The 21,862-nt window shown below is 40.0% G+C and overlaps 1 protein-coding gene across 2 annotated transcripts; it reads left to right on the top strand.

Moving 5' to 3' along the window:
- The first annotated feature begins 3,283 nt into the window (after nt 1–3,283).
- scn3b (sodium channel, voltage-gated, type III, beta) lies at nt 3,284–20,355 on the top strand. 2 transcript variants are annotated; one of them, XM_033631429.2, is made up of 6 exons: nt 3,284–4,044; nt 8,097–8,287; nt 8,378–8,606; nt 12,762–12,900; nt 18,753–18,836; nt 19,375–20,355. In XM_033631429.2, the coding sequence occupies exons 1-5, from the start codon at nt 3,990–3,992 to the stop codon at nt 18,814–18,816; spliced, it is 678 nt and encodes a 225-aa protein (XP_033487320.1). In that variant the 5' UTR covers nt 3,284–3,989; the 3' UTR covers nt 18,817–18,836; nt 19,375–20,355. The 2 variants fall into 2 exon arrangements, with proteins under 2 accessions (XP_033487320.1, XP_033487321.1); XM_033631430.2 differs by lacking the exon at nt 18,753–18,836.
- Nucleotides 20,356–21,862: the final 1,507 nt, after the last annotated feature.

Genomic DNA, 21,862 nt, shown 5'->3' with positions numbered 1-21,862 from the left:
GTGACTCGTGAACATGTCAGGTTTGTGAAAAATGCATTTTATTTTTGAAGTAGTGATTTTCCTCACAAGCTTTTGTTTTGAAGTGTCATTTCCTGTTGTAGAGTGATTGACTGACAGACTTAACAGAGACAGCAAACTGGCTCCATGACATGGCCAAGCACAAATATGTGTGGACTTTGAACCAATGACAAAGGAGAAATCTGGACCCCGTGGCTGGACCAGTTGGGAACCACAGTTTTAGAGCATCCTTTTATCGTAACCATCCCAAGGAAAACCTGTGTAGTCAAAATGCTGAATAATAAGCATGTTGATATGCCACACCTGTCAGGTGGATGGATCATCTTGGAAGAGGAGAGGTGCTTATGAACACGAACAAGTTTGAGACCAAAATTTGAGAGAAATGATTCTTTTGTCTGCATAAAAAACTTAGATCTTTAACTGTAACCTGTAAAAAATGGGCAATTTTTGTTCAGAGTGCATATCTATATACATATACAGCAACTCATCCTTGTTAGACTCAAGCATTTTGTTTTTCATTAGATATTTCTGAACACTGACAGACTTCTTCTGATATAATTTGAATATTTATAACTGCAAAATCTAGTGCTGGCTGCACAGATACAGATGGATTGAGAATGAATATGATAGATGTTCAGAGTGATGAGTGAAGACCTCCTTACACTGACTTAACTGAGCTGCACATGAGATTTACATCTCAATTTCCAACATGTTTCATCCATGGCTGTCTGCTGTAATCATGTTATAATCTTGAAATCCTTCCAAATCCCTAGAAATCTGCTCTCTGCAGTGCATCCTCGAAGGGGTTCTGCACACACACACACGTACACATACACACACAGGCACATGTATGTAGTACATACATGAGCAAACACATACTGTTTCTGACCTACTTCTTTATACACTCAAGTATTCCTTCCCGTATGTAGAGTGCTGGTTAATGCTGTCCTCTTGCTCTCCTGTTATGGAGTTGGTGCTCTCTCATTCGATTCACTTCAGCTCCAAACACAGATGAGCACTTGAAGAGTGAAAACACACTTTTTATTCACCATTTTCTTTGAATTGCTTTTCTTTTTGTGGAAAGTAAGTCAAACACACTGGATGCTTGTAAAAAAAAAAAAGAGAGAGAGCTGGCTTTGAGGCTTCCTGTTGTCTTCCTGAGTCTGAGGTCTGTCACCTAGCAGGCCTCCTGTAGTCACCATGGTACTGCATTACGGTTGCTATGGTTTCCTCATCTGCAGGATGTGGTTCAACCAGGCCTGCCATATTTAGTCTGCTCCTCAGAGTGCCGGTCTACTGCTGATGCTGACAGCAACACAAAAGTGCACTCAGCTGCCTCTTTGCCGTTCTTTTTTACATTAAAATCTGCTCCAGCAACTGAGCAACTGTTGATTCACTCTGTCAACACTTCTCAGAGTTGTACAGCTCCAACACAGCGTGTCCTCACTCTGATTTTGATGTGTACAGATAGACACAGAAAAAGAAACTGTGGTGGTGGTGGTGTTGTAAAGAGATGCTGAAATTCTTCTCAGGCATAATCCTCTGATTACTCCAGATACAATGGCTACAAGATTAAATACGGTGATGTTACAGTGAGATTATTGTGGATCTCTCAGGGCTGAGGATGATATATCACTGGTTCATTTTTCAGTTTTTTTTTCTGTGTTCTTTCACAGAGCTGACAGGTCACATCAAACATCACAGTAATCCTGCTTTCTTTGTGGGTGTCTCAGAAAGATTAGGGATGAGAAAACACTTGGGATGGACAGAATTTTAGAGTGTGGCAAAAACATGGAAACAGCAAATCTCATCTTCAGATGTATCATCATGATATATACATAATAATTATATATATATATATATATATATATATATATATATATATGTATAGTACATTACTGTATGCTTTGTAATAAAAAAGTAGATTTACTTTTCTGTGAACAAATCACACATTAAACTAAAAGATGTTACCATATAATCAGTAGGCCTAATGTATGTATGTAAGAGGTTTTCTTTGTAATGAAGCACAGCCCTTTCACAAGCCTCTTCATACAGAAGGGAATACAATACATATTAAAGTGGGTAATAGATCAGATAGATTTTCCACATGAAATTGTGGGGCAATCAATACTGATAATCACACTGGATGTGCTGCCAGGAATAGAGAAAGACACGAAAAAGAGCAGGCTGTTCTCTTTGGATTCAGTCTAGTGGCCATTTTATTGCATCCTCATCACAACTCTCAGCCTTTACCAGAGAGCCACATCACTGCAGCTTTCAGCGAGAGACACAGATGTGATATAATTACACCGTTCAGCAGTCACTTCACTCCTCTTCTGGGGCAGGCTGTGTTGGCGTGATGGGCAGGAGTAAGGTTTCAGTCCTTTCCTACCTGAGCCTGTGAATCATTTCTTCTCTCTCCTTCATATTCTGCGTTATTGTTCATCCCTTAAATGATTAGAGAGAAAGGGAAGGCAGATGTTGCCGGTGTGCAGTTGTGCAGCATGGACAAGTTTGTGCCCAAATATAGACAGAATATGACAGAAACTCAGGCCCTTTTGAAGCTAAACTCTAGAGGATAGAAGATTGTTTGATTTGTAGGGCTGTGTGTCCTGCACGGTACTTTATCAGCTTCATTGCTGCAGTGGACAAAGATATAGATCAGCCTGTGGATGTGCTTATCATGAAGCCAGGGTAGAAATCCTGACATGTATGACACTATTTCATGCTTCTATATGCTTGCATCCTGTGCAGAGTATGTGGGACAGTCCATACTGACTTAGATTTCAGCTACAGCAGCATCATTAAAGTCTTGAAATCAGGTTATGAATTGTGGTTTTGGTGTCCCATCCTAAGATTTTCCGTGGCCCCATCTGGCCACCATGGTGAAAGATTTCTCCGGGCACCACTGCTCAGACTACGGCGACATTACAAAGACTTGGGAAGTAGAAGGAATGCACCTACTGATGTGTAACAAATGAAAAGAGCTCCTCTAGCAGCTGCTAAACATGATTATATAACACATGCAAAGCCATTTTTTCCCTTGTTGTTGCTCCTAGGCTTTAATACAGCTGATTTACATTTGGTTTCTATAGCCTATGCTCACGTGATGAAAGGACATATTATGGTTTGTTTGTTTAGCTCCTGCAGTCAAAAGCAAAAGCAAACAGGCTGGCGTGATGAGTCGGTTAGGCCGACTCAAGTGACAATAATATGGCCATGCACATTGTAGTGTAGGAGGGAGTGACTCACGCATGCGTATCGAAGCCTCCGCTCTGCCAGCGTTAAGTGACTGCTGAAAAACAAAGGCAGCGAGCCGCGGCTGGGAAATGTCATCAGTCATCCTTAATGGAGGAAATAGACTTGAAACAGTTGTTCTTTGAAGGGTGAAATAAGAGAACTGTTATCACTGCTGTGGCTGTTTGTGTGTGAGAGCAGATCCCGCAACTGCAAGTGACTAAATCGGCTTTTGAGAATCCACAGGTTCCTCTTCTTCGCTGCTTTTCTTTTTTTATTGTCTCTCTGGATGGATTTGGACTGAATGACAGCAGCAGGAGGAGTGGTGTATCGCTACAGTAGCTGTCTCGCATCACGGACTTGTTTACTGCACCGAGTGGAGTGAATAATGAAGTTAGTGCTTCTCTAGATAGATGATGAACAGCGAGTCAGGGGGTTGTTGGAAGACTCAGATTCAGACGTAGAGATTGCAGCGCATCGTTTCCACAACTCTTTTACACCTTTTGTGTTTTGACACGCTGCCTCTGGGGCTGAGCTGACAGTCTGGTTTTGGATTTCCAGTCGTGAGGAGGGAAGTTACCTGCGCGCTCATCTGCCGAGGCGAGGCGCTGTCTGTGGTCCTGAAGTCATTTCAACAACTCCTGCTGTCTCACTCCTGGCCTCCTTAAGGGATTCTCCAGGAAGCAGCGTCAAGAAGGGACACTGTCCATCCGCAGCTCCAGACAGAGCCTAATATGGTAACTCACACCAGAGTTCATCTGCAAACTTTGGCACTTTTGGTTTTTGTTGGTAAGTATCACTCTAAGTACTTTACAAGCTCTCCAGTCCTTCTGGCCTGTGGGCTACAAACACTCTTATTCAGTAGAGCAAGACAGTGTGCATCCAACTTGTTGCACCTGTTACTCAGAGATTGTTACACTCACACCTGCCCCTGCAAACAACAACAGGTAGGAACTATAATTACCCTGAGGCTATGGACATGCAATAAAATTTTGCACATTACAATTTTAAGCATAATAGTAGTTCAAGTGCTGCTACTGCTGATGGTATAATTACTCTGCAATTACTGCAATATTGCAATTTAATAATGCAAGTCCAAAATAACAATGTGGAATTATTCCTACTAATATTGCATTTAATTGTATTTAATGTTTACTTGATAAGGACAAATGCATAGAAAATTACACAACAGTTATCTAATGCAGCTAATGCTAATTTCTAACAAGCATAAAACATGATCACAGACAAGGTAAAACTAAGTTGTGCTACATTTTGTTGGCCCTATAGGAACAGCAGTACGCACATACTCATATATACAGTATAAACACATATAGACCTGCACATATATATGGTAGTTGATGAGGGTTGTGTACAGCTTGGTAGTAGGTTACCAAGGAGGAAGTGGATTTACTCGCACATATATTCCAGTAGATGTTTGGCTTATAGGTGGGTGTACTGTAAATGGCTAGAAAAGTATACCCTGTTTGCCCTCCAGTACATACATACATACATACATGCACAAATGTACCTATGTACCTATCCCCACACCAACATATGACATGATTGACTGGCTTTTAAAGATGGAATAAATGTCAGTGTGTCCTGTAACAGCATGAGTTAGTATGGTTAACTTAAGTAATTTAAATAATCCAAAAATATAATGTGTACAGAAACTAAGGTTAGAGTAAGTATATCTGTGCAACATGTTCAAATATCTTGTTTTTATCCACAATATTTTTGATGTCTGACAACATGAAACACAACATTTTACACTCATGTGATATGCAAAAGAAGTCCATATATAATTGTTGCATTTTCACGAAACAAAAAAGACGAAATAAAATAACCAAACTGACTCAAAACAAGAATGTCCCTCCTGTTTTAACAATTCATGTTTGCTTCTTATCTGTACAAAAATCTTGTTTGACTGTGTCTTATTCCATCAGATTCTCAGTTGCATAGATGCGCAGATGAGTAATCACAGGCCTTACTAATGGTTTGTGAACCCTCCAACTGTCTGTGAACTCAAAACCCACTTCCAGAGCAGTCCGAGTGACATGTGCACAGTTTAACGCCGCCCAGTGCTGTCAGTATTAAGTGAAATAAATCGATCCATTCAACAGAGGACAGCTAGGTTAAGCTTTCCCCCCTTTCTTGTCCTTTCTCTAGTTTCCTCTCTCTCTCTCTGTTGTCTCACTGTTCCTCTGCCCTCCTTTTATGTGTTTGTATGAGCCCTCAGTAAAAAAAAAAAGATGAGATGGAATCGATGTTGTCACTGTCTGCCCAGGGGGGCTTTGGGTTATATAAGAGCACTGGAGCCAACACGGCAACAGTCACACAAAGACATCCATGTGGCAAGCTCACTGAGAACACTGCCCCACTTCATCCCGCAAGAAATCTCTGTGTTCATAACGCCCAGCTCTTCCCCTCCATGTTTTCACCCACTTCCTGCCTTCCTCTAATCATCCCATCTCCTGTAATGCATTTACTCATCAATCAATTCTTTCTCTTCTTCCTGCTTGCTCACAATATTCTGCTGTCCTCCTCCTACACTACCCACAGTTCCTGCATTCAACCCTCCCTCCCTTTATTCCTCCTTCTAGAAGCTAATACTAATGGGCAGAGGCCATCATTAGTGCTTACTGGCCCAGATGATCTTAGATTTGCTATCAGTATTGTGACTCAAGTCTCTCCAGTGCTCACGGAGGTGTATAATTGAATTCGTGGCTTTTTAACGCTTATTGAGTTTTGCGTCTGGCTCAGCGTTGGATTGAGTGTAAGCACAGAGAGCTGATGACCTCAATTAGAAAGACTGGGCTATATGTTTATTGCTGTAGTTAAAATCTGCACCTGTCACTGTGGTGTAGTTGTGTTCTCACAGTCATTGAATAAAGCCTTAAAAATATCAATGTGAAATCCCCCCTTTAGACTTTGTACATGATGACTTGTAGCTATATCTTGGACTTTTATTTTGAAAAGCTCTTGTATTTACACTGGGCGAACTCTGAGGCAACCTGTTTGGTTCAGCAGATATTGAAAAGCTCTCTGAAAAACTACTGCTGTGTATAGTTTATACACTAACTGAACTTAACACTTAAAGGGTAACTTTGGTATTCTTCAGCATGGACCTTATTTTCCATGTTTTTGTTTCTAATGACTAATAGAGACAAGAATTTCCAAAATGGGCCCAGTATTGAGCTAGTAGGCTGCAGCCAGTAGCGGTGAAACAGGCTTCAGTGTAACCACTTGGGGCATTTGTGCACATCCACTAAAATCACTTATATTTGTCACAGACAGGCTCACATTGTTTTTGCAAGTGTCTGACAATATTATGTAAAGGACATTCCAGAGATAGACCTTTTTGTTAAACAGTAAGATCCTTTTTGTTTAACCACTAACAGCCCGGAAGTTGCTATCGCCAAACCCACCAGACTCCATTTTGAATAAACACTGTATAATTGTAAAACGACTTTATTCAAAGCTGACAAAAACAAAATAAAACTTACAACAGCTGTCTTGGTTTGTAGCTCCACTGTTCCAAGAATCACCAGCCCTGGTTTGGTTGAAATACAACCATGATTCACCCGGTTAGATATCCCAAAATTATTGATTATTTAATGGAGTCTGGTGGGTTTGGTGGTGGCGTTTTGGGAGCTGTTTCAAGTTAAACAGACACTGATAATCTCAGCCTGTCAGTGGCAAAAATTTGCACTTTAAGTGGACGTTCATCAACAGTGCACAAATGCCTTGAATAGTTACATTGCAGCTTGTTTCACTGCTGCTGCCTGCGACCCTTTTGCTCAATACAGGACCAGTTCAAAAACTGTTGTTCCCATTAGTCATCCAGGTTGAAGGCTACATACATTACCATTAAAAAATGTCCTACCAAAAACATTTTAAGACATTTAGAAATACTTTGCTTTTAATAATAATAATAATAATAATAATTAGCATCCCTTATAGTTTAGCTACAAAAAATTAGATAAAATTACTCGATAAAATTACATGCATTACTTCCCCCTTACTGAAAAAGACAAAATCCATAATACTGTTGTATTTCAAAAGTTAAACAAGATGTCTCCTACTTTAATGAAAAGTCCATTCTTTGTGTTTGTGTACTGGAGGTTTTAAGTTTTCAGGTGATACCTGCATATTAGTTGCATACTGGACCAGGACTGGCTTCCTAACTAGTTGTGATTATCTTTTACTTAAACTTAGATTTGCATGAGCACAGATACACTTTCTCCCTTCAGCAGTTGAATGTAAAAATAGCCTCTAGTGTAAGATTCCCAAATGCATGACAAAGAGGCAATAGAGTTGCAGGGAAAGTCAGCTTTACTAGATCAGTTCAGGCAGAGTCAAAACCAGGAAATCAGTCCAGTCCAAAAAAACAGGCAGGCAGGGTCAAAAACAGGTCATCAGGCAAAAAAGGGAAAGCATGCTGGATAGCTTGGCAGAAACACAAGACAATCTGGCAAAGGGCAGGGGAAAATGGACTGATATATATACTGAAGGACTAATGGGAGAATGAGCCACAGGTGTGGAGATGGGCGGGGAAAACCAGGTGCAGGTAATGAGCAGATTGAACAGGCTGAGAGGGAGGCGTGATCTGAAATGACAGGAGAGTTAGTGATGAGACGTGAGAACAAAACCTGATGAAAACAAACTAAGAGTTGGGATTCCTGACATCTAGTTTCAAACTGTGCACATACATCACTCTCACAGTGAAGGTCAAACATCCAAGAGAAGCTAACAACAGGCAAAACATATTTTCGAGTGAAGGAGGACTTTAAACTTGGACATTTTTACTGAGTGTTCTGAACTTTTCCATGCTCCTCCAGTCCGCCTGAGCTGGCCAGTATGTGTCGAAGTCCCGTCGGAGACTGACGCAGTCCTGGGGAAACCCATGAAGTTGACTTGCATCTCCTGTATGAAGAGGGAGGAAATTGAAGCAAAGACTCGTGTGGATTGGTTCTTCACGCCAGATAAAGATAATGACAAAGATCAAGACAACCTGCCTGAGAAAATTCATGTAGGTCACTGCTAAAGTAGTCTATATGATATGTGTCATATATATATATATAAATATTAAACATGCCTGCGTGCCTCTCCTCTTTCCTAGATATACAAGTATGATGTTGACACTCCATCTGACTCTGATGGACCATTTAAGAACCGTCTGACCTGGAATGGGAGCCAGGACTTGCAAGATATCTCCATTCAAATCACCAATGTCACCTTTAACGACAGCGGCACCTATGAGTGCCAAATATATCGCGAGTTTAAGTTTGACTTCTTCACTCCCTCGATCACAGCCCTCAAGAAAATCGAGTTGAAGGTGAAACAACAAGGTGCGGCTAATAGTTTTCCACTTCTTCCTATGTTATTCCACCATGTTCAGTGCTCAGGTTAAGCAAAATTTCTCGGGTGTCATATCAGTGTTAAGTCCAGTTATGGTTCTGTGTTGAGTCGAATCAGTTTAGCAGGGTAATTTCAGAGCTACGCATGAGGTCATTCAGACCACAGACTTGTGTTTGCCGTTAAGTGCTTTGCAGTCAGTGGCCACTGTGATGTTACCAAAAATAGACATCAGTCCCAACAGATCTTCAGCTCAAATCTGATACCTAAGCTGTGTTTTTGAAAGCTTTTTTTTCCCTCAATCAATTTATTTATCAAATCACAAATTTGTCTAATTCAAGATTTTAGAATAAAAAAATAAAAAATAAATACTTTTACAGCCCTAAAATAAATGTATAAGTCATATTTGGCCTTAATATAAACATAAGTTATCATGAAGCCAACACTAGTGCTCAAAATATCTAATTAATCTGTATAGAATATATTTTCCTTCAGGCTTTACGATATCACCAATATTATCAGAACTGAGATATGTTTAATCAAAGAAATTGCTTTGCAGATGCAGGACAACACAACTGATAATTTCACTGCACATTTTAAAACTGAATGGCCCAGATATAATATTAAATATAATGATAATGCAGCTGCACGCAGTGTATGCTGGAGAGGTTCAGCTCAGGCGTGTTAATTCCCAATCCCTCCTGGTAGAAACACAAGTCTGTGCCGTGTTGACTTCTGCGTACTGGGTGTTCTCTTTGTGCTGTACATGCCCCTCCTTCGATGTTGCATAAAGTGTTTATCTGACTGCTTTAAGTGGGTTTTTGCATTTTATTATATATTTCCAGCCTGTTGTTTTCACTAAGTGATGCATCAGTGTGAGGGCACTCTGCCACTAACAACACCACTTTCCTTCTCTCCCTTTTGTTGCCACTGTACTGAAGAGGAATAATTGTATGTCTTGTTTTGTCTGCCTTTTATTGTTCATCAAAGCTTTCTTCTGTTGTCATGAAGGGGTTAATTCAAACCAACTACTTTGCTATCTATAATAAGGGGTAATGTATTCTGCTTCCCGAATGCTTGGCTTGCTGAATGTGTCATTTCCCACCTTGATCGAATATACAATACAACATGTATATTTGGGACTACTTAACTCTCCCCATTTCTTTAACTCTGCATTATTTAAAGCTGCTTGCATGTGGTATATAGTTCACTATCAGAGGCATTTAAAGATAAGCCAGGCTAGTTGTAACCCAGTGTTTGATCTGTACCTGGAAAAAAGAAGAGACCAAATTGGATGCGATTATCCTCCGAAGTGCAACTTTCCAAAATATACTACAGTCTGATCTTTTACACATATTCAACAGCCTCTCCTTCACATCTCAAACAACTGTGCAACCAAATTTCACAAAGCCGTCAGCCAGTGTACTCTGCATTACAGCTGGGGAATCATGTTACAGTAATGATGTCCACAGTATAGAATGGATTAGCTCACAGCAAATGTATCTGTGCTTTCCCATCTAAAGGATTATATTACACTAATAGCCTGTATTTGCAGAGACAGCAGAGGCAAATCAGTGAAAGCTGTCAACGGTCTGGTCAGCAGGCTATCTGGAATTTGGTACACACTGACCGGAACAGTGGTTCACAGTGGCTCATTATGAAACATATTAAAGGATAGGTTCACATTTTTCTCAAGTCAGGTGCACATATGCACAGTGAAACAGTTTTTGCTCTCTGCAATGATTCCTCCTGTTCATACCGGCCATTAGAAGATCCATTTCTAATGTGTTTTTGGTGTAAGTGATGGAGAAATTCCACATTCCTCTGTCTGCAAAATATAGAACAAAGTAAAGTTAATAGCAAGCTTCAGCCTGAGGGAATTCTCGGTAACACTTTTCTTGAAGGTATCTACATAAGGGTGACATGACACTGTCGTAACTATGACATGACACTGTCATGAACTTGTCATAAACATTATGTACATGTCATGAACGTTTATGACTGCTGTAATTAAATGTCATTTGTTTTTTTTAATGACAAGTTGACATTATTTGGGTTGTCTTGATTATGACAACTTGACATTACCAGAAGTTGTCTTTGTCATGACAAGTTGACATTAAGTTTGTTTGGGATGTCCTTATAATGACAACTTGACATTAACCAGGATGACCTTACCAGAAGATGTCTTTGTCATAACAACTTGACATTAACAAAAAAATGCATCTCTTTTTGTGTTTATGACAAGGTGACATAGTGATTATTAATGTTATGACAAAGACATCTTCTGGTAATGTCATCCTGGTTAATGTCAACTTGTCATAATAAGGACATCCCTAACAAACTTAATGTCAACTTGTCATGACAAAGACAACTTCTGGTAATGTCACTTTGATTAATGTCAAGTTGTCATAGTCAAGACAACCCAAACAATGTCAACTTGTCATTACAGAAACCAAATGACACTTAATGATAGCAGTTATAAACATTTATGACATGTACATAATGTTCCTGACAGGTTCATGACCGTTTGATGTCATAGTTATGACAGTGTCATGTCACTCTTATGTCAATACCTTAAAGTGTTACCGAATTCTCTACTAAAAAGAGTGTAACTTTGGCAGTTTGAGCTGATGGACTCAAACTGCTGAAGCTTCATATTATTTCAGATAAAGAAGGACTGTGGCTTTTGTTTTGACACTGAAAGCACTGTTTCACTTTTCATATGGGCATTTAAGTATTGTTCTAAGACAGACTTGAAATGATGTGAACATATCCCCTTCAATAAAATGTACATACAGTCTTACATTTGTATACGTAGAACCAAAATATGATATGATGGAGTTTAATGCCCTGAGAACCACTGTGACTTTGCATATCCATCTTATGTCATATTTAAAGGTAGCCTGTGGAGTTTCCGACCACTAGCAGCACATTGGAGCAATTGTTTCACAAGTGGGTCCCTGTTTTTTTTGTCTCGTGGATGCACACATGCACGCACATGCACTCTGCAGTTGGTTTAACGCTATTCTACTGACCAACAGTTGTTGGTCGCACCAACAACTACAGCAAAGCAGCAAAATGATTTCTGCAAATATTTTTTTAAGGAGGGAAGTGAACATATTAGCTAGACCTAAAGGATCCACACCACGCCTTCTGATATGAAAAACGCTGAATTTAAACTTTTTTTTTTCTCACAAGAAAACTCCACAGGGCACCTTTGACTTCCCAGGCGCTATAATCATTGTACTCCAGGTAGGGTCATAATGTTCTGTATGCATTACAGTTAGTAATCATTTATAAAGTGTGTCTTCGAACAGGATGCATACCAGGAAACATAACCTTGCTTTGCTTAAAGGGACAGTTCACCCCAAAAGTAAAAACAAATGTTTTTCCTCTCACCTGTAGTGCTATTTATCAGTCCAGATTGTTTTGGTGTGAGTTGCTGAGTGTAGAGATATCGGTTGCAGAGATGTCTGCCTTCTCTCCAGTCCTCAAAGCACCAAAAGACCAAAATCAAAAAGTTTCATGTAGGAACTATTTTCTGTATACCGAACTACACCCTCCAACCGCATTATCATGCAGAAGGAACTGTGCATCTACTCATCGACGAGAGGCTCATGGCACATGAAACTGCTCACAACAAGGTCCAGTGAGTATTTTAAGTAATTGGGTCATGATTTCTGGAAAGAGACATTGCTGTTGAGTGTTTCAAATGTATTTTTGGCGCTTTGTGCACCACAAGCTGGGTGCCATCTAGTTCTATTATATTAAAGAGAAAGCAGACATCTCCAACACTCAGAAACTCACCCCAAAACAATCTAAATTGATAAACAGCTTTACAGATGAGATGAAAAACATGCATTTTTGATTTTGGGGTGACCTGTCCCTTAAAAGTCCAGATGCACAGTATTAAGTTGAGCACTGATTGAGTTGGACTTGTCCTTCAGTGGAATGTAAATGAACTGTTGAACCATAGAAATATTATCCTGACTGACAGTTTGACTGGGGGTCAGCAGTGCTTGCACATACACGAACCAGCTTAGTATACTTCCTTAAACCGGTGAATAAATTCTCAACAGACACAGACACCCAAAGGAAAGATGCATACTGAATAATACATTTTCCTTGTTATTGTTTGTGCTCCACAGCCGCCGATGACCCCACAGCGCTTTACTCTGAGATCATGATGTATGTGCTGTTGGTGTTCTTGACCTTCTGGCTGCTGGTAGAAATGGTCTACTGCTACAGGAAGATCTCCAAGTCTGATGAGCAGGCACAGGACACAGCGTGAGTCTCACACAGACACAAATGTACGGATGTAAACACAAATTAGTGTATGTTGGGTACGATGGGGAGCAGCTAATTAAAACACTGTGTGTCCTGTGAACAAACGTGCTGTCAAAATGTCCACATACGTATCTGTACTTTCTCTTTTCTATGACTCACTCCATAGCAAGACAGTGTTTATATTATGCATCACCAAGACAGTGTGTGCCAAAAAAGTGTTACCTGCGTATGCCTGGGTGTCTGGTTGGTACAAAATAGTGATTTAGGGACACGTCGGAATGAGAGATTTAGGAGGCAATCAAGAGGCAGAGAGTGTAGGACAGACAGGAAGGGGAAGAGTCAGACAGACAAACAGACAGAAAGTTAATTGTGTCTCCGCTGCATCAGTTTGTTACCCTCCTGCAACAGTAATTTGTCTTTTCACTTAGACTACCTGACAGGCCTGAATAATTCCAAGCACTGCTGACTGTTCTTTTTTTTCTAAACAACCTTTTTAAATCAGTGTTGGATTTGCAGCTCCAACAGAAATCCACTTTCTGCGTCACCTTTTCAGCTCTGAAAAAAAGACCCAAATGTGCCTGTACAGTCAGCTCCCTCCGGATTGTCATGGGGTTGACGAGGCCAGTCGATCCAGGTTGACAGCTTTTGAACGGGCAAACACAACAATCAGAGATGACGCAGAGCACATGTGCTGATCCAGATATTGTGGTTTTTGCAGACAATTAAGCCTGATTCCAAATCTGACTCCTGCGGTGACGCATAAGGCCCAGAAGAGTAAATATACAGGGGGTGCACACACTACAACAAAGCAAAAAACCTTGTAAACACTTTATTTTACAGTTTACAGTTCTATAATACAGTATCCATTTCCTTCAATGTGTGGAAGAACTGTGTTTTTTGGTATTAATTCCTGGGAATAATAGGAGTGTCCTGAAAGAAAAGCACCATATATGCATTTATTATTCAAAACTTCATTGTCCATGTAGCTTGAATTGTAAACCTGGCCACTCTAGGTTACACTAGCTTGCGGCAACTAATTGTAATTATAAAATTAACACTCTTATCACTAAAAATAGAGAAAATAAAGGCAGAAAATGAGAGTTGCAGACCTGTAAAATCAAACAAAATTACAAAAATAAAATATACAATTTAAATACAAACCAATGCAACTGTATCACAAACTATGGCCTCAAAACCGCTGAGTGAACTTTGTGTTCAGCTGCTCAAATGATAAGATGTGCTGCTTTTCTTTGTCAGATACGCTAAATTGAATATTGTTACAGTTTTGATTGCTGAAGAGCCAAAATGAGTGATTTGAAGATGCCATCTTGGGCTCCAGGATATTGTAAACCAACCTGGTCTCACTCAGAAATTGTCGAAATCTGGTGCTTGGGCAGTGACTTGCTGCTTCAGACCATGGCGAAAAAGGCCGTCCTTTAATGTCGGTATGATGCACAGCCAGTTGGCATTATAGTTTAATGGTGCTCGGCAGCATTAGGGGGAAACGCTGCAGGACAAGAACGAAAGTCAAGGCAGCTTTCACAGCCTTAACTTTCACTGACTGTCACCCGGAAGAGCGGTGTTCGTAGGATTACAAGTACCGTAAGATTGTAAAGCCAAACCCTGTTCTTATTCCTAAACCTAACCACGTGTGTATTTGTTGCCTAAACCCAACCTAGGATGGTATGGCTGTTGATGAATTGTTTGTTGTCATTGTGGCTGTCAAAGCATTTATGGCACAGTTGCTGAGTCCAAGACAAATTTCCCTTAGTGGGACAATAAAGTATATCGTATTGTATCGCACTGTATCATATCGTATCGTATGGTATCATATCGTATCGTATCGTATCGTATAACCATGTGTGTTAGTTGTTGGTGGAAAAAAAACATCAATTTGTGTTGTTGTACTGACGAAGTGCTTTTATTTTGAAAGAAACTGTATGTAAATGGTGAATTTCCTGTGAAAACGGAAGTGTATTTTGAAAGAAGACAGTACATGTAACAGGCAGAACTTGACACAACGTCCCAGAACGTCAACAACCAACGCACTCAGGGTACCTTGCACGTTGTATCTAGATGTGGAAGATACATGACCAAATGTTGATATGCGATGAGTTCACAGTGAGAATGTGTTGTGTAAAAAGCATTTTATGGACGAAATAGTTAATCAAGAAGATAATCTGTAACTCAATCAATCAATAATAATGATAATCAGTAGTTGCAGCCCTCACAACGCCCGTATCAGCTAAATAGATTAATGGATTGCATGGTATATTTTCCCAATAATATGTTAAATAACTCAGGTTTTGTGGATAAAACATTTTAGGAACTCAGCAAGCAACATAAAATAAAACTTTTTGCATTTCTGATCAGTTTGAAAAACTAAAAAAAAAGCCTCAGAAAGTCAAATAGATCCTTTTAAAAAGCAGTAAATAAAGGCCATGGTGAGTAGTGTGTAGTTAGATGCAACACTTAGTGGCACATTAAGCACTTGGAGTGTTAATGTGTTTTAAAGTAGAAATCAGCCTTCAGCATTTAAGTACAGTTTATTGATCCATGAACAAATCAGGAATGCACACTTATTTAAGCATCAAGTGATCGAATGTGCTTAACTCCCTAAATTTTATCAGCTCCTGCAGCTGAAAGAGTTAATGGGTTGTGCCTGCCTCACAGCCATTATTGACCTGTATGACATCACATCCCTCAGCAGGAAGCTACACCCACTCAAAGAAGCTGTTTTGTGGTCGGCTTCTTAGCTGCCTGGGCTTAATGGATGTGCACCTCAGCCAGAACATTTTGAGGTGATGCATTAGTGGCTCAGATCATATTAGTCATGTTACTGAGGGAAAAGACGGAGCGCAGCAGCAATAGAGATAAACTGTCAAAGAGATGCAAAATGAGGCTGTGTTTGAGACGCATAGAATCACAAAACTCTTTTCTGTATTATGAATTTTGCTTTGTCTACAGCTACTGTGCAGCTCTGTTCAAATGGGTGCATATTAAGTGAAGGTATTGTGGTTTTTAGCAATGTGAAAGTTTGCTTTTGAATACTGCATGAAGGTGTCATGCCTTCCTGATGCGCAGCCTGTACAACAGCTCCCCACTGCTCACATTACAGTGATGGTTTTTATCTTTTAAAACTAATTTCCTCTGGGGGTGTATATTGCTGTTGTAATATGAATAAGGAACAAATGTGAATCCACAAAAGCCTCACAGAGCCAAATGAAGGGAAATCAGTCAATGCTGTGTCAACCTTAACCAGCAATATGCTGGGATATAGAACAGCCCAGTCACCAGAAGAAAATATTGGCATTGTACGGTCCTACAGACCGTTCCTACGTTTCATATGTATCATAACAACATTTCTAAAGTGGCATAGCTCAGATTAAAATGTTTATGAGCTGATATTGTCACTGGAAGGTGAAGAGAATGATGATGTGACCAGTGGTCGAATTGTTATTTTTTAACAAGGGGGATGCAATGTAGCTTTGATTTTTTTGTGTGCACACATCATCAAATATGACAGCACAGATGTGCAAAATTAATCAAGATAAAGAAAAATGGCATGACCTATACCTGCTGCCTTTAAAAAACACAAATAATGCAGTAGTATTGCTATTGCAGTACAGACAAAAAACATTTTAGAGTATAAATAAGAGTAGTTCTGAAATAGCTGTGAAAATTAATCTTAGAGTCACTCTTACCCTATAGACATTTCCTTAGCCAGTTATAATTTGTCCTTACCTGTGAAGCCTTGGGCTGATAATTGGTGATGCTGTCAGGTCCCTGTCCTGATACCTGCCTGGTTTCTCCCTGTCCCTCTTCTATCTATTGCAATGATATAGATAATAAATGTGCAAAGCAAAATTTATAAATACACAGTCACTTTTGTGCTCTAGATATTTTCTCTCAGCCAGTTATAATCACTCCTGTGAAGTTCTTATTAAGGAGGAGTGGGGTTTTTCCTAGCATGAAACTAGCTAGCAAGCAATTTAACATAGGTAACAATAACATTAGTGTTCTTGTTAACTAGCTTAACTTGATACATTGGCATCTATTAATTAATCATCATTTAGCGAACATTATCTACATGCAACAGCATTACTCAACTTACATGGTTTGTTTGGAAGAAACTGTGCAAGGTTTTTTGCTTCTTGCTGGCTGCTTTGCTGAACATAGTTAACACAGAGGTACTGCCCAGCAGCACACCTCTCGTCTGTGTGCGCGATTGATAACAACATGACAGCGTGTGTCTGCCGCCTGGCGCTGCCTACACATGGTGCGTTTAAAGACGGCTCGGAAAAACACGTTACCACATGTTAAAAACAAGTTGAACAGTTGTAACGGCTGTAAAAAGTGCAGGGGATGGAGGGCACAGATACGGGAAGTGCGGGGGACATGTCCCCTGTGTCCCTCTCTCAAATTACGTCTGTGCCTGCACACACAGATTCTAGATTAACAAGGGGGATGCTTTTTGGTCAATTTTCTAACAAAGGGGATGGCATCCCCCCTCAATTCGACCACTGGGTGTGACATCACTAAAAACTTTAGGTTACTTTCGTAACCCCAGTTCTCAGAGTAGCATGAGTGAGATGTCTCACCAGACAGCTCTTCTTGCTTTGGCGAAGCGAGAGGAGGTATTTTGAAAAATGCTGCATCGTAGCACAGGCTATTTAATGGTAGGTGGATCCACCTGACGCTAATGTCGCAATCACCGGCCAATCAGGATTGGTGTAATGAGATAAATGCTTCTGAGGAATACGCAGGGAGGCGTATCCCATAGTGAGACATCCAAACGAATGCTATGAATTAGAACCACTGTTCAAGAACAACAAATCAGCCTGGTTTCACTCTCAGCTTGTCAAATACAGATGCTTGGTTTTGTCCTTTGGCATCAGATACCATCACAAAAGGACACCGTTTAGCGGCAGTATGAGACGCACCGGGCGATGGCATTCTTTGACGCTCCTATTAACTGCCGCAGTATAAAGAGTGACAAAGTTGGCATAGGGCCAGTGGGAGGAAAGGTGGATGTGTCAAACAAATTAGACTTTCTACTTGAAGACAGCTATTCATGTCCTGTGTGAAACCAAAAGTCAGTGGAGCTAATCTAAAAACAGCTCTGTTTAGAGCATTTTGTACCCTGCTATATACTGCCCATATGTGGCCCTCCTATACGAAGAGCAACATGCAAAGATTTAATGTGGCCTATAATGATGAGACTGCAATGAAACTGCTTATTAAACTTCCATGATGGTGTAGCGCCAGCCAGATGATTGTTAATGTTGGTGTGTCTACCTGCCCTGCCTTAATATGAAACCTTATATATCGATATACGTGCAGGCTCTCTGTCTCAGAAAATGGTATCATCCAGGCCTTGGGCAAGCATTTAATGAGTGGAAGCTGTACATTTCTTGTCAAAATGGAAGTTTAAGACATAATGCATATCATGAATGTAAACACGCTGTCCCTGGAAGTCCAAAACTGAAGCTGGAGGGGCACCTAGCACGTCGAAGTTTGATATGTATTGCCCCTGACAAAGTGTCGGTATTTCAAGAGTTGGGAGTGAGAATGTGCTGAACAAACAACAAAACTGGTTGTTTTTTTTTAGCAAGACATTGGCAGCATTACCAGCCATGATTGTGTTACCATAACTGAGTATTTTAAGCCAAAACATGAGCTTTTCCTGAGAGTATATTTTTGAATTCACATGAACCACCTACATATGTTTCATATCTGAGGTTTACAGAGATGTACAATGCTAACATTTATTCTGGCAATTGGTTTGAGTAGAAAGGGACCTACCACCAGGTCTTAGACACTCCTCTGTTTTTCTACCAATCTGCCTGCAGGACAAACTACCTAGCCATTCCCTCTGAGCAGAAAGACAACCCAGCCGCTCCTGTTACCGAATAAAAGTGGTTGTCAGTGATACGGTATTTTACATGTGACCCCGATCAGTAAAACCATCCCCCCTTTCTTTCAACTCATTGTTTGTACCTTTATTACTAAGAAACTGTGCAGCTCTGTATTGGAGTCCTGTCGCTTCAACACCCCCTGTGTCTCCTCTTGCTTGTTCCCTTCAAAAGGGCTTTCATTCCTTCCATTTTCGGAAATGTCGCCTGATCACAAGTCCTCCATTCGTACTCACTCTCCATTCACTGTACGGTATTTCATTCGACAGTTCAATATGAGCATGACAATTTTAAGTAGATGCAATTCAAACGCAGTCCCCTTAGGCACTTATCTGCATAGTGAAGATGGTATATTATAGCAATATAAATATGTACGGCATTTGCATGTTTATGAAGTAGGGCTCCTGAGTTGTAACAATCCTCAAGGACACAGTTGTTTATGTGGATTAGATTATGGTGAGTTTGTATGTTGTTTAATATTGCAGACATGACACTGCTTATTTAGCATATAAATCAATCCATGTTGAATTAGATTAAACATGCTCTTTGCTCTTTTTAGGTATTAACCAATCATGACGGGACTCCAGTGTCAGGTGACAGAAACAGGCATAGAGTCCACAACCTCATCTATGCCACTATGAAGGTATCATTACCCCCGACAGCCTTGGGGATCCCGCCAACCGACCTCCCCTGTGTATCGACTGTGTTTGTGTGAAGAACTAGTCATAAATGTCCAAGTGCTCAATTTTTCTTCTCCTTTTCCTCTCAGATGTTTATTTATTTTTTTTTACCTTCATGCCCGGCATCTCAAATGAAGCGCTTTCACAAATAGAGCAGTGTCCATCACATATAATCACATAAATACCAGCCATGCTTCATTTCGACCTGCCAGTGCGTAGAGTTACTAAATATTTTCTTAGTAGTTAGTGGTGCCTCTGTGATTTATAACCCATAAACAGAAACGATCCAGTGAAAGAAGCTGTCCTACTGCTTTCATGGCTGTTATATACAACTCATATAATAGTATTTGCTCAGCTCATGTTGTTTTATTACAATTTTATAGACGGCGCTTAGATTTCGGGTCACACTTTTATTTATATTGGCCAATATCTTTTTGATGTCTTTTTCAGGAAAATGGATTGCATAGCTTTTATACTGTGTGGATGTGCATTTCTCCTTATGTTGCTGTGTGCATCAGTGAAACCACAATGTAATGGAAATATAAAGACAAGTAATATTGCATTGCAACTGTACTTCACTCTATTTGAGTTGATCTGAATTCATTTGGAGGTCTTTTTTCTAGTCTTTCATCAATGTTTACAACATTCAATAGATCCTTCTGCATACAGTTACTTGCTACTATCTTTGACTGTTGCCGGTGTTCTACAGAAGCATTGCTATTGAGACTAACTGTGTGCCTATTTCTGTAGTACAACACTGTAGAAATGTATATATTTCCTGATACAATCGCCGTTCTCTGTCCATTACAGATATGTATGAGTGAGCTGCTTGTGAACTATTAAATTCAATGCATTCCTCAGTCTGTGTTGAAGCTCCTCTGTTTACTGAAATGTTCGTACCTCTGTGTAATTGTGAGCACAAATGCCAATGAAATGCACTGAGATGGGTCCACTTGGATGTTGAGAGGAATGTGCAGTATTGACTTTCAGCAGCCTCTGTCTTATGTTTTCCTTATTATCTGTGACTGTGGTGCTGTTGAAAGGAGAAACGCAGGCTCTAAATCAACCAGAATAAGGGCCTCTGCTTTTTGCAGCTCTCATTAACAGTGCAGAAATGCAGCTCACAAAGAAGACTTTCGATTTGTTTCTACTTTAAGTGTATTTTAAATGTCAGTCATACGGAGCTGAGATGTAGTGCTGTACTCTCTTAAATAAAGGTGCTAATCAGAATCATACAGGGTTCTTTAGCCTTTGGCCTAAAACCCAACATAAAGGGGATTTCTATCTAGAACAGGGGTGTCAAACATACGACCCAAGGGTCAGAGGGTCCAATTCGGCCCACCAAATGACTTTGCACACCTAATATTGAAGCAGTTGGGAAGTCTAAGAGGTGCAGCTTTCAAGACTTAGACTTCGACTTCTTTAATGTCCATCAAACTTTATATAAAATGGATATTTGTCTTTGACAGTGGCATAAAAAACACACAACACAGACGACACTATGCACAATATATACATATAAATAAGAATAACCCCTCAAGAGCAAGTTGAATGAGTTTCCTACTTCATATAAAATGCTGCTTCAAAGGCTTTTCCACCCTGACCAGAATACAGTTCTCTAAAAAAACATACTTATTGTGGTTATATTTAAAGATACTGAACATTGTGCAAAATATTGTCAACCAGCAGCTTCAGTACAAAAGAATCTGTATCAGACTTATGTTTTAAAACACTTTTGGTGGAACCCTACAGCTAAGGTACAGCCAAAACTTTAGATATGTAAATGGTTGTGCCAGCATTACTGCAAAAGAGTGGAGATATATGAAAAAATGTAATGACAGCGAGCAGTAAACTGACTGAATGTGGAAAAAAAATTCATATTGCTGAAATGGCTTTTTTTTTTAGATACCTCATAATCTGAAATGAAATGTTTTTTTTAAAATTTACTTCTTTACGCTAAAAGAAAATGAAAAATGTGAAGGTTGTTATTATATCCAGGTTATTCTTCAGTGGGTTTACTGGTCCAGTCCACTTGAGATCAAATACGGCTGAATGAGGCCCATGAACTAAAATGAGTTTGACAGGCCTGATCTAGTACTCTTCTAAGGATGCTGGCAAGAACCCAACCAGAGTTTTCTACCTGGAACCCTTTTATATGCCAAAAGTTTAATCTAGAACCAAACCAGGTGGGCTCTTAAGATAGGAACTGAATATGTTACCCACAGATTTATCTCCCACTGCTCCTGGTTTTAGTGTAACAGGTAAGCCTGGGGCCAAGGGAACCATGTCCAGCAGCCTTGGGCCAGAGCTGATGTGGTCCAACCCAGCCTACAACACTGATGGTTCACAATCATGATTTTAGGGGAT

The sequence above is a fragment of the Epinephelus lanceolatus genome, chromosome 4 (genome assembly GCF_041903045.1).
Source record: "Epinephelus lanceolatus isolate andai-2023 chromosome 4, ASM4190304v1, whole genome shotgun sequence".
Classification (NCBI taxonomy): domain Eukaryota; kingdom Metazoa; phylum Chordata; class Actinopteri; order Perciformes; family Serranidae; genus Epinephelus; species Epinephelus lanceolatus.
The sequence above is the reverse complement of the archived record's forward strand: the minus strand, read 5'-3'. Positions and strand labels throughout refer to the sequence as shown.